The sequence below is a fragment of the Drosophila yakuba genome, chromosome 2L (genome assembly GCF_016746365.2).
Source record: "Drosophila yakuba strain Tai18E2 chromosome 2L, Prin_Dyak_Tai18E2_2.1, whole genome shotgun sequence".
Taxonomy (NCBI): domain Eukaryota; kingdom Metazoa; phylum Arthropoda; class Insecta; order Diptera; family Drosophilidae; genus Drosophila; species Drosophila yakuba.
This window is the reverse complement of record NC_052527.2, coordinates 13687066-13702707: the sequence shown is the minus strand read 5'-3', so window position 1 is coordinate 13702707 and position 15642 is coordinate 13687066. Positions and strand designations below refer to the sequence as shown.

At 44.9% G+C, this 15642-nt stretch overlaps 2 protein-coding genes across 5 annotated transcripts in view; both read right to left on the bottom strand.

The window, feature by feature from the left end:
* Positions 1-171: 171 nt before the first annotated feature.
* Positions 172-2861, bottom strand: LOC6528128 (probable cytochrome P450 6a14). Its single transcript, XM_002089159.4, has 3 exons — positions 1992-2861; positions 1362-1935; positions 172-668 (listed from the first exon to the last, which is right to left on the bottom strand). The coding sequence occupies exons 1-3, from the start codon at positions 2475-2477 to the stop codon at positions 226-228; spliced, it is 1503 nt and encodes a 500-aa protein (XP_002089195.3). The 5' UTR covers positions 2478-2861; the 3' UTR covers positions 172-225.
* Positions 2862-5259: 2398 nt separating this feature from the next.
* The window catches only part of LOC6528127 (hemicentin-1), a 33042-nt gene continuing 22659 nt past the window's right edge, over positions 5260-15642 (bottom strand). For 3 of the 4 annotated variants that reach the window (XM_039370541.2, XM_002089158.4, XM_039370540.2), the window contains 6 exons: positions 14616-14744; positions 13644-13778; positions 12017-12166; positions 11459-11542; positions 11131-11403; positions 5260-6123 (listed from right to left, as the gene is read on the bottom strand). In XM_039370541.2, coding sequence (XP_039226475.1) covers positions 5927-6123; positions 11131-11403; positions 11459-11542; positions 12017-12166; positions 13644-13778; positions 14616-14744 — 968 coding nt within the window. In that variant the 3' untranslated portion in view covers positions 5260-5926. The remainder of the gene's footprint in view (positions 6124-11130; positions 11404-11458; positions 11543-12016; positions 12167-13643; positions 13779-14615; positions 14745-15642) is intronic. The other variant, XM_039370538.2, reaches the window with a different exon arrangement.

Genomic DNA, 15642 nt, shown 5'->3' with positions numbered 1-15642 from the left:
TTCCATCCACCTGTGTCGCCTGTGTTGATTTAATGCCCATGGTGTCGGATTCTGGGATAACTGAGCAGTAGCCTTGGGTGGCGGATGGGATGGGCGACTTTGCGGGTGCCATAAATTTGGGTTTGGCATTCAATCGAGCGACCGACTGGAGCGGGTGAGTTTAATGGAATATTCTGCTGACAGAACGACAAGCTGCGTTGTTTATTCCCGAATCACGAATCGTGTTTACATTAGGCGCGACTCAACTGGATCGACTTGCAATCGGACGCCCTCGCTGGGCAGTAGTATCACATGCCTCTTGGTCACCCTCAGCTGCGTTGGCGATCCGGGCGGCAGGCTGAAGTGGAAGCGGCGCAGCAGCGCGATCAGGCCCACCTTCACCTGCATCCGCCCGAAACGCAGGCCGATGCAGTTGCGCGGTCCGTCGCCGAAGCCCAGGAAGGCGGTGGGATGCCGCGCCCGGCAGGCATCCGGAGCAAAGCGCTCCGGCCGGAACTCGTGGGGCTCCGGGTACAACTCGGGATCGTAGTGGATGGCCAGCACCGGAATGTGTACGCTGGTGCCCTTCTCCAGGACGACGGGGTCACCGCCATCGAACGAGGCGATCTCGTAGTCCTCGGAGGCGAGACGGGTGAGCGAGCTGAGGGCCGGGTACTTGCGCAGAGTTTCTGGAAAGAGGAGCGTGTTTGGTGAGTAAAAATTTCAATATTCTAGGTACTCTATTTAAAGATATTCCTAAATATGTATTACGATCGAGGAGTTAGTGTAAGCTGATCAGGGGATGTTATACTATAGCTGCCATTGATAAGAGGGTGTTGAATTCTCCAACTTGTGTTGTCTTTCATTTATTTGCAGTATATTTATTAGTTTGTTACTTGAGCAGTGTGTATCAGATAAAACTGTGGGAATCGTGTTTATGTTTTCCTGATCAAGGTACACATATGTATATATTTCCTGATTAAGCTGTTATAGAACCCATGGGTTCGAATTGTATACACTGGCGTTATTTATCCAGATATTTGAGTCTTTTAGCTGTAATCAAACTTTATAATAGCTCTGTTTCGTAAGCCTGTTTCTTTGAGAATAAAAGGGTTCGAATGTTTATATTCTTGATAACTGCAAGCCGCACTTTTCAATGTGCCATTCATCTTCCCAGAATAGTGATTTTTGTATACCTCGGTAGTCAAATTTAGCTCTATCACTCAATTAATCGTGTCAAGAGTTGACTTGAAAGAATCAATTTGCCCACTACTGGTGGTCACTGTACGTCGTTGTTCTGGAATGGCTTATCTCTAGGAGATAAGGCAGCCTCAGACTTCCTATCTACGAAACAAAGCCAACCACAATGTGTATGTACATACCTGTGATGGTCTGGTCCAAGTAGGGCATCTCCATCATGGCCTCGTAGGTTAGTTCCCCGTGCCTGGCCATCGCATCGCTAATCTCCAGTCGCAGTTTCTGCTGCACAGCCTGGTTTTTGGCCAACTCGAAGAGGGCGTAGCTCATGTTACTGGAGCTGGTTTCGAATCCGGCCACAAAGAACACAAACGCCTGGGCGGCCATCTGCTCCACAGAGAGTCCCTTACCCTGCTCCTGCCGCCTGAGATCCAGCAGCAGGTCCATAAAGTCATTGCGACGGATATCCTCGCGCTCCCGCAGCTCCACCGTTTCGCGGACTATGCGGTTGAAGAACTTGGTGATCTCCGGGTGAACGATGCGCACTGGGAGGCCGAGCTTGACCAGCGTGCTGAGGTAGGTCATCTTGAAGATGCGCCACCGGATGCTCCTGCCGTTGTTCTGGAAGAGCCGACGTCCCACCTGCCGGAACTCCGCCTGCGGTTCCCTGAGGCTGTTGCACTCGGTTCCAAAGGCGCAGCTTCCGATGACGTCGGTGGTGTAGCGGGCCATCAGATCGTGGAGCTCCAGCACAGCGCCCTAAGATCGCGATGATTTCAATTTATTGCGATAAATATAAGAGTGAATTACTGCACCTGTGACCCCACCAGTTCCTCGAAAGTAGCGCCCAGCTGCTGGGCCACCGTGGACACAGTTCCGAACATGTACTTCATCTTGCCACTAGTGAAGGTGGGCGACAACTTGGTGCGCAGGACACGCCACTCCTCGCCCTGCAGGTTGAACAAGTTTGCGGTGAGCGAATCGCCGTGAAAGCTGCGCCGGTCCACGAACTTGTTGAAATCCCGAATGAGCACCGCCTTGACCAGGTCCAGATCCAGAACGACGGCCAGCGGGCGCAGGAAGACGTAGGTGCCCGCCACCTTGGCACTGCCCCCGAAGGCATCGTAGGTCTCCTGCAGCAGCTCGCTGAGGTGCACCGACTGCAGCCTGGAGAAGTGGCCGAGGAGGAAGTGCGGCCGCAGCTGGGGAATCCCCCGCAGCTCCCAGTAGCTGAAGCGGTAGCGCAGATAGCCCAGCAGGAAGCTGAGCAGCGAGGTTAGCAGCAGCAGTGTGAAGTCCATTGGAACGGCAGTGCTCAACTGGGCGCTCTGCAGATCTCCGAGTTGCTTATAAGCCACTATCTATCCATCTGAGGAGTATAGTTCCAAGCTATCTGTTCTCATTTCTAACACACACCAATGTGCATTATAATAGGTTCATAGGTGTATAACTCAACAACAGTACTTAACTGGTAGTTCTGCAGATCTTTAAATTTCATATGAGGAACTATATCAATATATCTTTGAACTATATTTCCAAGCTATCTGTTCTCATTTCTAACACACACCCATGTGCATTATAATAGGTATTTAGATGTGTAACTATATTTTCAAGCTATCTGTTCTCATTTTTAACACACACCCATGGACATTATAATAGGTATACAGCCATAGCGATGGGTTCTCAGTATTTATTATTATTTCATAATAAACTATGCCCTACTAATATGGCCGTGACTATACAAAAGTACAAGAAACTATCGAACTAACTGGTTACTGTTTTGCAATAGATGTTTAAAATTGCTGACTTTTCCATTGACCAAAATACGAAAAGTGATGCAGTACGTGTAAAATTACGTCGATTCTACGCGATTCGAGCTCGAAAAAGCTCGCATGGTTACTGACTTCAATTACGAAAAGCTCTCAAAGGTTGATGCCTCAGCTATTAAAAACCGACGTTTCTTTTCAAAAATAGTGGTTTCCCAAGCGGCAAAATAAGTCCTTGTCAAGCAAATACTTATAAATACTTATTACTTAATTTGACTTTATTTCCTGGTTCCGAGTGTCACTTACGTCGCCTTGCAAGTTCAAGAAAAAAGTGCACCTAGCTGGGAAAAAATATGGTCAGAAGAAGGGAAAGAAATGCACTGCATACGAAAGAGGGCAGGACAAAAAGCATAACGTATCAAAGCGAAAAAAGGAAGCCAGGATCCACAATGTAAGCGGTTGGCTAACAAAAAGTGCCTCAATGCTTTTTGTTTAAGGTCAGAGTTGAGGCTGTAACTTTAACCTGATGAAAGTGCGGTCGCAAAGTGTATGCACTGGGCTCATTTAATATGTTGTCAAATATTAATGTTGAACATTTATTGCGGCTTTACGTCATTAAACCACTCAATGTCCTGCGTGCAAAAAAAGGTCCTTGACAATAGAAATTATTGTGTCAGCGAAAACTGCAGAAGAAACGTCGCACATCTCTGCACATATTTGATTACCACGCATATTTCAATTATCACTTTTGCAGATGAAACTATATTAATTTGCCATACAAATACCTACCTTGAAATATTAAATCTCATTTACATTCGTAAAAAACAAAGGTTACAATTTGAGTATGAAAGTTTGCAATATACAGCCTGCTTTAACACCTTTTGTTGTTTGACTAATGTTGCTATACTAGAAACCACTTCCTTAAATCTTTATTATATTATAAATACATACTAATCAAATTGGACAACTGTAGCATCTAAATTCCATATACAACTTAGCTGTGATTCAAATTAAAACTCTTTTACGTGTGTAAAGAGCCCACTTTGTTTTCAAAGTACAGGATATCAGGTAGTCGCAGCGCTTTATCCTTTCTTCATTTTACGAAATGTTCAACACGTATTGTGAAGCTTAAATATTTATACGTTTTGGCCCCTGGAAAAAGAAGTCGGCTTTTAGTGTAATTTATAATGAGGAAAGCACAGTGGGTAGCCGCAAATAGCTGTGCATTATAATGGAGCTCATTTCCGGTAATTCTTTAGTCCGTCTGCATATTTCCGATTGCTTTCCTTGCCTTTTCCTTGCCGCCCTCTTCCCCGTCATAATGTTTTTATATGTTTCTTTTTTTTTGACATACGGCACATGCTCTGTTAGCTTTATTAACTGGAATTGGAGCCTTTATTGCTGCAATGGCCAGGAGGTTGAACCGAAGGGACAGTCGACTGCAATCGTTCCACTTGCCAATTTTTCGCCATTTACCATGGCGTTGTGTGAAACTCGAGTCAAAATGCCATGGCAGCAATTTCGATTTTTTTTCTTTTGTTTTTTTTTTTTTTTAGTTTTTTTTTGTTTTTTTTGTGTGTGGTGCAATGTGTGGTGTGCCTTTTTCGACTGCCGCTTAACTCTTCAGCTGCTGAGGAAAAACTACCCACGTTCCATTATACACCCGCGTCTCACACGCCAGCTCCTTTAATTGCCCACTCGACGAAGTTTATGGGGGCAGCGGCAGACATTTAATTTATTTTAATAATTATTTTTTATGTTTTTGCAGTTTTTGCTTGCAGTTGCTTGCTGTTGCTGAGCTCTCTACTCTGCTACGCTTTGGCATGCCCACCGCTTTTTTAATGAAATTATAAAGTCGCGAGACTTTTTCGCTGTGCTCACTTTTTTAATGAAAACGAATACTGAAAAATGAAAAATTGAAAATGGGAAATGAAAAATGTTTTCATGTGGGTCGATGGCGCACAAATTCGCTGGCAAAGTAAACAATGGCGGGGCTTCACTTGTTTGGGTTATAGTACATTTTGCGGTTCAGTAAATATTCGCTTTGGGGCTCCTGCATTATAAGGGTTGCTTCGCAAAACCAATTTTGACTCGTTCTTCTTGGCGCAAAATACTGATTGAACTGAATCGCACATCTTAGCATATAAATGTGGCGTTTTAATTCCTAAAAACAAGCTCTATAATTCCGTAGACGCCACATCTCAATCAAACAAATTTCTTAATGTTTGCTTCCTGCTAATCAGCAAAATGTTCATTCATGTATAATTTCTATAAAAACATATTGTTTCAACAACCCAAATGATTAAAAGCAACCAGAAAATGTGGAAATCGTTGTTTATTTTGAGGAGTTATTCATTTTCCGTTAATAGCTGCAAAAAACGACACAAGTTTTAGGTTTAGGGTTTACAAGATTTAAGACGGCATTTTTATTTTTACTTAAACAAGATGAAATTGTTTAGGTAATAGTTATTATACAGCTTGCAGTGCTTGGAAACTAAGCTAGAACTGGGCTAAAAGTAAAAATATTTAATTCTTCAACTGATTCCGGTGACTTAGATCTAATCTCGCTTCGAGTTCCATGCTGTAGACACGTACACCTGCTGCTATTTATACTTTTGCTCATGTAAAGATCGAGTTATTAATCCATAATAAAATTTAAAAGTTATAAGCCAGAAAATAAATAGCAACCGATGTACGCGGCCTACATTTTTTGGTTTAAGTTCACATGTTTTATATTCTAATACTTTGTATTTCCGTTGCGAATCCCAGTTCCCATGAATTTATACTCGTTTGCTCAAAATGCGACTTAAATTTTAGATTTACCTTAAACATCAACAACTTTTTACAGTAAGCAACTTTCCACATAGCACAAAAATAATAGTTTCTCGACCAACACGATTTACCATATAAGGGTATTGCTTAAAAAGTAGTTTATCTTAGTTAGACTAATATCGGTTATCAATAGGCCCATTTCTGTACACTTTTTAGCCCGGCCACGGCCCCAGAAAGCCAACTCCCAGGATCATCGAAAGTCCCAGGATCGGCGAAACGGGAGCCAGCCGACTGGCCCATCCCTTGAGGTCCTGCATGCGATCCAGGTCGTCGGTCAAGGACTTGGCGTCGTGCTTGGTGAGGTGCGGACTCTTGCCATCGGAGCGATAGGAGGCGCCGTGATCGGATCCTGGAAGGAGATAGAGAGGAGATGGAGAGGAGATTTCAATGATTGATTGAAATATTTATGGTTCTTTTGTGGACTCTTGGTTTTTACTACGCTGACTTAATCAACTGACACATGCCACTTTATGGTGCGGCCTTCATTTGGCTGGCACTCGAATGCCATCAGCTGAATGTCCTTTTTCAATTATGCGCTTGCCACACGCCAACGAGCATAAACAATAGACCCAGGATGCGTTTATGGCCAGCCATTTGTACCAGGCGACAATGCGAAAGAGATAAAACGACCTCCAGTTTCAGGGAATCGAACGAGGGAAGAAGGGGGAAAGTGAGCTCAGTATACAGGATACAGGATACACAAAACCAAACTGTTTGTCAACTGGCAGGGCAGAAAGTATTGCATATAAAAGGGACACAACTTCGCCTGCCCCACTTATTTGTTACATTCTCACTTATACTCGCTCGCTCCTTTTACCCAATCTCAATGGGAAAAGCGAAAAGCGAAAGTATCCCGCCGCCCTCCACCACTCGTCCTTGCTGGTATTTTGTTTCAATTTCACTTGGCAGCATCGAAAATTGTTTCGATTTTTATTGCTTAAGTGCGTTAAACCCTTGCGCCCTGCATTCCAAATATGGGGTTCCTCTGTGTGTGTGTGTGTGTGAGATTGTCCTGCAGGACACATGGCGATCGGGAACTGTGGAGTGGGCGGCAGGCTATTGTTTTTGCCATCAATTTATCGTGCAGTTTGTATTTTTTGCGAGTCGTTCTTTTTCGGCTGTTTGTTTGCCCGGAAATCTGGTTCATTGGACATTTGTTTGCCAGTTGGGCTTGGCCCCGCTTCAAATGGTGTGGGGGCTTTTCGCCCCATTTTTTGTCCCCTCGATTTGGCTCTGTTTGACTTTGACGTGAGGCCATTGGTCATTAGGTGGATGGCAAACAATTGCTTGCGGGACTCTTTAAAAAACGTGTTTGGGTTGGCCCTACACACCACCTAATATCTTAACAGCCATAGGAGTTTTAGTTACGCTGTTATCTTCAACATAATCAACTACGATTCAAATTGAAAGTATACTCGTATAAGCATAAGTACTGCCTCTATATAAGTACTTTATCAGTTTTGTTAAATTAAACTATGAAACTACTTTAGTTAGCATATATAATTATCTTTTCAATGGACAAATAAAGTGTTTAAATCAAGAGGCAGTCGCATATGCTGGCAACGAGGTCCTTTTGGTCCTCGCACCGCAATCGGCGCAGTCGAACTTCATTGAATTGAACGAACTTTGTCATAACTATGAAATATGGCCCGACGGCTGGTCCTTCATTTTTGGTCCATCCAGGGACTTTGCGAATTGTTTTTAACGAGAACCCTTTTATTTTTATAACGGAAATGCGCAAATTGCTTTGCACCGGGCTGCCAATGTATTTGTCTGTCGGTGTCTGTGTTCGTCCGTTGTTGTTGGTGTTGGTGTTAGTGTTGGTGTGTCTCTGGGTTTTTTTTATTTTTTTTTATTTCTCCATAAGCAGCTTTCCACAAAACTCCTTTGCGCTGCCATTCCTGGCTGGTGTTGCCTTGGTTATTTTGCTGGCGTCTGCAAACATTTCCATGTGTGAACGCCGCCAACACCAACACGCATCGTGTCCTTGTTTGTGCATGTGTATGTGTGTGTGTGTGGCTGATTTTTATTGACGTTTGAGCATGTGTTTATGGGGGCAGGCTGGGGGTTGGGGATAGGGGGTTGGTGCTTGGGAAAGTCCCAACGGTGTCTTTAAAGAGCTTAGACCCAAACGGTTGGGGAGGATGGAGAGGGGGAGGGGGGCGGGTGCCAGGATGGCGAGCAAAGCAAAGAAAGTCCTGTTTGCCGGAGTATAACGATTTGGCTCAACGGAGCACTCTTGAAACTACTAGGAACTTTAACTCATCTTTGCATAATTCCCCGGACGATCCGCGGGGAGCAATTGGACTAATAGATTTACACTGCGTCTGCTCTTCATACACACACACACACCTTTAGTGAAAGTGTGGGTATTAATGTGAATATAACTACAACTGAAGTTAAACTGGCTTAAGAGAGCTGAAACCACCATAACTTAGAAGTCAGCACGGCCAGTGTCAATGTAAAACTTTTCTGATAGCTGTAGCTAGCAACTCCTCATTACAACAGATTTTATTACCTCGTAAAAGGGAAGGCTATGAAAGTTAGAGGTTAAAACTCTCACACAAACACGAAAAATTATTCATTTAAAAATGATAATCTCTAAAAATGCTAAGTGTGCAATCTAGGAACTAGTTGCTGTGCTAATTGATTATCTGCATTTCCCAAGAACTCCTTGGGCTGAGTACTGGGTATCTGCTAGTCGAGGCAGTCGACTGCAGCGTTCTTTCATGTTATTAATGGTATGTTTCGACTTGAACCCCATTTGGGATCGGTTTTCACACCTCGATTTCCGCGTCTGCTGCACTCGAGCGGAACTGGGAAAAGCGCCGCTTGCACTCTGCACTTGAGACGCACTTGCTCCTGCCACGCGTTATATTTATTGTGCAGCAACATACCCCCCAACCCCCCTGTCGTGCCCCACTTGCTAGTCGAAAGGCTGTTGCATCCATAAAAACGCGTGGCACGCGATGGCCATTCGGAGTCTGGCTGTCTGTTGCATTTCATTTACTTCAGCATTTCTCACTTGGCTGAAATTATAGGCAAATTATTGCCAGACACTGAATGCTGAAGTAATCATCCATCCGAGCTGGGAGCTCCGAGTTTCCATGCCGAGTGCAGACAGGGATTTCGCATGTGAACTCCCTGGCTGGAGCAGTGCAATTTTCTTTTATTGCATTTCCTTGTAATTTGTGGCATATTGTTTGGCTGTTGGCCGCTTAAATTAAATATGACAGCGACAACGTAGCAAGCAGCGCAGTTCCTGTGGTTGATTGCAACACTTTAATGACAGTTTAAGTGGCGAGCCGAGAGCATCTGCAGCACTTAATGGGCACACCGATTTTGTGGCCTCCGGCCCACTAACAACTAAGCGCTGACTGGGCGGACTGGACGGACAGTGGAGCATTCGACTCCAGTGATAATTGGAAATTGAATTTAATTGACGTGCGGATAGCCGTCGGCACATTTGGACGCACGATGAACTGAACTCATCCGGTGACCATTGAATTTGTAGTCAAATGTTTGTGGTGTGTGTGTTATTTGTATTCCAATTGCCATTCCCTGCGACTAACTTCGCATCTCAGCTGTTAATCCTTGAGCAGAAATCGAGCACATGGGTAATTAGAAGGCCATGTTGTGAATTGAAGTGACAGTGGAGCATGGAGGTGCTGCTGAAAGTATCTGAGTCCGAAAAATCCCCTATCATAGCAGCACTTTCGCCTACTTCGTGTACCCGCAAATCGAGGGGCGTGTGGTCATGAAAACTTCGCTTGTCGCTGGCTTGTTCCGCCTTAAAGTGTCAGCGGATGGGCAAAAACAGTCGCGACATATGCAAAACGCGGCAACGATAAGCGAACAAGCCACACCCACTCCCACTCCCACTTCTACTCCCACTTTAACAGCCCCCTAAAAAGGGGTAGTATACCACCTACTGGCACGATATGTGCAACATCTAGCAGGTAATAAATCTAACTGTAAACGCAGCGCTTACGACGTTGCATGCAGCGCTTGGAAGTTGTCGTCATTGTAGCACCCGCATCCATGGCTCCCATTTTCCACACCCCCTGCGTTCCATTCCACAATGGCAACCCCCCTTTGCCACCCCTCCCCCCAAACCCCCTTCCGAGTGGACGGCCATCCTGCGAGGGATGCAACATTTTTGCTGGCGTTTGCCAAAAACGGCGGAATAAGTTTTGGGGCAGGGGTAAGGGGCAGGGGCAGCTCTGCCGCTTTGACGCCTTGTGTGCAATTTGTCTGCTATTTTTATATTGCGCTTTTTGTAGTAACCCCCCACCCCCTGCTCCTCCCCCTGCAGTGCCCCACTCTCATATTCAATTTGTTCGATTTGATTTTGTCGAGTGCATTTTATTTTTAGTCAAGCGCGTATGCAGAAAATTCCACATCGCAGCAAAGGGCCTGTAAAGTTTTATGCGTTCGTCCTTGCGGAGCGGGCGAAAGAGAGGGGGGTAGCATTGTCGCCAGTTTTGCGATCGGGAAAATGTGGGAAAATCGGGAAATGCGGGAAATGGAGGAAATCGGAAGGCAAGTGTAAAACTTTATGCTTATCGATTGGCAGCTGCTCCAAGGAGACTTCGACTGGCGCTTTAAGCCAGCAGTTCGATAGTTCCATTGCCACCTCGGGCTGGATATCTCTCTCACTTTTGCTGGGAACAAATGCTAGCAGAAAGCCCATTATTATTTATTGTGATTGTACATTACGATGGTCCGCATTAGCAGCACATTATAGCCGACACATTGTCAACTCAGCAAGAAGAGATCCCAGAAAACCTTTCCATTGCATGCTACAAAGTCATATTTTTCCCCCAAAAACGCGCCAAAAAAAGAGTATATACCAACGTACAGCAGGGGGAGGGATACAAAAACATACTTTTCTACGAGTTGGCCAAATATTTATACGCTTACGCAACTGGAGCAGCGGGATGTGAGACTACTAGTATTATATAGCTTCTACATAAAAATAGTTAGTTATCTGGTAATATCTCTACTATTAGAACATTGAAGCAAGTTATTCAAAAGCGAGCTTGAGTTTTGAGTATATCCAACATCAAATAAAGGGTATCCATTAGTCAACCCTTTCCTTTCCTGGCAAACTTCTGTGGCAGCTCGAGCCAAAAGTATCTATATCTAACAAGTGGCGACAACGACATGCCAGAGACCCTTAAGCCAAGCGGCTAAAGTCGTTATGATTTGTCATAAGCATAAAATAAATGGCGAAATATTTATGGTGTGCTACGGCGTCCCCAGGGAAGGATTTTCCATCAATTGCCATCTCCAAGTGGCTTAGCAGCAGGCCGATTCCCCGCAGTTTCTACCAAGGACTCCTTCTCCAACTCACCGTGGTTTTGTTGCTGCTGCTGGTGGTGCTGCTGCTGGTGATGATCCCTTCCCCGCGAGGACGCGGAGGAGGAGGAGGAGGACGAGTGGTGATCCTGCGAGTTCCACAGACTGGACGTGGCGCCCACGAACATGTTGTTCAGTCCGGAGGAGGACTGATCCGAACCCTTGTTGTTCGACTTGCCGCGCTGCAGCTTCGTGTTCTGTTGACCGTTGCCGGGATTGAAGTTGTACGGATTGCTGTTGCTGTTCTGGCTGCTGCCATATCGTTGTTCTGCGAATACGTATATGTCAGCTGGGTTAGGGTCTACCAAGTCGGAAGTACTCACCTTTGTACTTCACGAGCACCACGGGCACCGTGTTGATCGACACCGTCGGAGCCATGGTCGTCATCGTGGTGGTCTGCGGAATATCTGTGGTGAAAAGTAAGATCCATTTAGCTAATCAACTTGTAAACTAGCTTTTTAATAAGATTATTTACTGAAGATGAGTATCTAAGTAAACATCTTTAAACTGACTTTAAAAGTATGTCTAGGTAGCACATGCAGCTCTTTCCATATGTTAGATTTTCTCCACCGACTGTAATCCCGAATAGCCTGCTGCTCGTAAATCAATCACTGACACTGGGGGACATGGTCACCTTCGAACTCCGACTGACCCTTTGTTTTGGGGGAATGTATCAGGCAAACGCACATGGCTGTCGGCTCACGCAGAGTCATTGACTTAAATTAATTAAAGGCTTGGGCCGGGCAAATAGTTTGCGCCTAATTGCCAGGGGCGCCCTGACTTATGGCCATTGTTTATTGGGTCTGCGGTTATGGTTATTGTTATCGGCCCATGGCGAACATATTCTTGCTATTATTATTGTTACTTAGGCCAATACTTACGGTAAAGCTTGATAGCGCCGTCAGTGTCGCCCAGGGAGTTTTTGGCCACACATCGATACGCACCAAAGTCCTGGATGTCCACCTCGTAGATGGTCAGGCGCATGGTTATTTTGTAGCCCGATTCAAAGGTTTCCGGCACAAAGCGCTCACCTGAAAGAGAAGCTTGGCAGTTAGGTGGTGTGAAAGGGGTTATTGAAGCCGCCCCCGAAACCACAGTGCACTTTGACCCCTTTTCGAAGTAAACTCAACCGAACTGAACTGAACTTTCTGCCTCTGCCCTCCTTCACAGCCTCTTGTCAAAGTAATTTAACTTAGTAAGAAAAGAACTTTTGCATTCGCCCCAGCTCAACTCAGGTCGGCTTAGCTCAGCTCAAATGAGTCCAACTGAGCGAGACCCAAGTTGGTCCTGCCATTCTGGCATCCCTGCGACATCCTTGCTGGCTTTTAGGACCCTGCTGCCCCTGTCAAATGGCTCGTTTTAATTTATACAAAAACAAGTCGGTTGTTTCTCGGTTCGGTATTGTTGCCTGGCCTGTCCCGTTTTTGTTTGTCATGCAGGTTTTGATTTACGTTTGATGTCGGTTAGATTTAGTAGCACTAAGCCGAGCATTACATTTTGTACAGGTTCGGTAATTGTTATGCATGCCGGCTAGGCGACTGATTACTTCAGCAAATACCATTGTGATGGCCCAGCAGAGATTTAGATTTCGTACCCATTCTTGATTAGAAATAATTGGGTTTCGGTTACGAGTTACGAGTTATTGGGTGGTGCCCATACCATTCTGGGGCATTTTAACCGGATAATAAGATGGCTCTTTAAGCACTCGATGGATCCACTGACTATCTCAGAACTAAAACACAAAACTCCATTAAAATCCAGCGACGGTCGGCAACTGCTTCTGACTTGAGGTCATTTTCAATCACTTTTTCCCATTTTCTCCGCTGGCAAAAACCAACTTGAAAATAACTGGGGAAAAAAAAGGAAAGCGTTCCGCGACTGCATGTCTGTGACTTTTTCCGCCGGCCTCCATGCCGATGACTATGACGATGCCTTTTCCTGTCCAGTCCAATGCGGGCAGTCGGGGGTTAAGTGGAACGTGGGGTCCACCAGTGCAGTTATTCAGCGACCGCGGATTCGAGTGTTCGTCTGAATGTATATTTTTTCCATCGCTTTTTTACTTGGACTCCGCAGCGTTTTTTGTCATCGCACTCAGTTCATTTCGCAGTGAAGATGAGTGGGAGAGTTGAAGAGGTTAAATGAAGAGATGGACCCCATCCATCGTTAAAGGCCCTTAGAAAATTAAATTGCACGTACTAGATAAAGAGCTTGGCCAGCCAGGAGCAGCTACAAACTATTGAAATTGAACTGGAAATAAGATGCCTCTAGTGCAGAAGGCTACCGCACTAATATCTGTATATTAGGGATGTGGAAACGGCTGCTTCAAGGAGTGCACTTATATTTAGTTGCAGTTATCCAATTCAATTAAGTTTGAAATTAATATTATACTACCACACTTAAGAATCCGTGGCTTGAACTTTCAGATTCGAATTAAATTGTTGCACACCCCATTATTTCACCAAAACACCTGATCCCCTCCACTAGTTTCACTTCCATCGAATCACTTACCTGGCACAATAATCGTGTCGTTCTTCATCCAATAGTTGATGGACTTGGGATACGCCTCCGACTGGCATTCCAGGGTTATGTTCTGCGTAAGGGCAGCGCCGACTAATTGATTTTGTATCCAAATCATGGGCGGAACTGAAAGCAGAGCAGAGAAGGGGGTTCAATGCTGATGGGGAAATATGTGGGCCGGAGTGTTGCGTCAGGTGTGGAATGTTTCGAGCGATTCCAGGTGAATGGGGGCGGCGGAACAAAGAATTCCCATTTATAGAGAAATTCCGTTCGTTATCGTTATTGTTTTTCTAGTGCTTTATGCTCCCGTTTGGCTGCTTGCTGTGGTTGCCATTTATTGTTTCCAACTAATTGCTTTTTAATTTTATAGCAAAGCCACAAAAAGAATTCTTTTGCAATATAAACGGAAACGGACCGAACCGAACCGAATTGTGGTTGACTAACCGAAGAGGATTTTTTAGCAACAACTTCTGCGGCGGTCCGGCTTAAATATGTGCCGTGAACTTACCTAACAAATTGTTGAGCAATTTTCATTTTTATTTAATTAGCGAGAAGGAGCCGGGCAAAGTGCCCTGAAAATGCTAACTAGCTGCGTGGAGCATGGAGGACTGCGGGGTGCTGAGCACACACTTAATTATTTGCTTTATGCTGGCACCTAAAATGTATACAGCATTTTCCAGCCGCCCCCCCTTCGCCACCTCCCTGGGAAAATTAAAATGCAGGGCATATTTAGCATGGCAAGATTTCGAGTGCGACTTTGTGTGTGTCGCAGTGGCAGTGGCACTGGTGGTCGTCTGTGACTGTGTCTGCTGTTTTCCACTGCGGTCTCGTCTGGAGCACCCTGCTACCCACCACCCTGCCCACTTGGTCCCACGAGCAGGATGCGGTGCCAGAGCCTGGCGCAGAACTATAAATATTTAAATATGCTAAAATTGATGGGCCCGCCCCGCCCCAAATACTCACAGTGCACAATGAGCATCACACGCTTGCTGACTGTTGGCGGAATGCCATTGGAGGCGATGCAGAGATAGGCGCCCATGTTCAGGCGGTTCACTTTGGCGATGGTCAGGAAGGATCCGTTGTAGGCGACGGCTGTGGATGGAGATATAATATATCAAAATAGATAGAAAGATAGATAGATAGATAGATATATATAAAGGGCTGTGAAAGCGATAGCGCGCGATTAATATCAGGCACACCGATTGGCATTTCTACTGTGTGGTGGCAATCACTTTTCTATGCCATATTGCTTATAAGCCGGAATGTCTACGGCATCGAGTTTCACACTCACTCACAAGGGAATGCCCCTTTGCTGGAGGAAAATCTGCATATTCGAATTCACACACATGGTGTCTTGTGGAGCTAATCATCGCGTTCTCATTGCTTATGCAACTCGGAAAATCACATCAGCACACGAGCAGAAAATCTTTAGAGGAATTTTGGTTGTGCAGCTCACTTTCAACCTTTTCACTCTTAACCTTTTTCGAGTTACAGGATTTACTTTCGTAATAAACTAAAAATTTGACAGATTTAATTTATATGTGAAATCAGATATTTTAAAATATTTTTTAGAGCCACAAGCCTTCTCTCCATTTTCTATAAATTTCAAGTGAAAGGAACAAATATTTCCAACTGCAAGCTGTTACACACAAGTTTTTCCTTCAGTGAATAGCCTTCAATCCGACAGAAGCAGAACTCATCTGAAGTGAAATCCTTCTGACAATTCCAGTGCAAAGATGGGAAATTCAAATTGCATGGAGTCGACATGTTTGCTAGTTTCGCCCATGCATTCTTTTCCCTATTGCATCCATCTTGTTTGCTGCAACTCCTCGATTTTTGGGCAATAAATTTGTAAGCACAGTAGCGCCTGGTCGATCAAATTAGATCTTATCTCATATTAATCTGCATGTAGCAGCTACAGCTATTAGGGGCAACCCAAATTTCACTCAAGTGGCAAGCAATCAAACCGTTTTACTTGCAACAACCTCAA

Excerpts from the sequence above, each read along its gene's own strand:
- LOC6528128 (XM_002089159.4), bottom strand. The coding sequence starts at position 2,477 with ATGGACTTCACACTGCTGCTGCTAACCTCGCTGCTCAGCTTCCTGCTG. Across the intron at positions 1,936-1,991 it reads AGGAACTGGTGGGGTCACAG|GGCGCTGTGCTGGAGCTCCA; the intron begins GTGCAGTAATTC and ends TCGCGATCTTAG. Across the intron at positions 669-1,361 it reads CTTGGACCAGACCATCACAG|AAACTCTGCGCAAGTACCCG; the intron begins GTATGTACATAC and ends TCCTCTTTCCAG.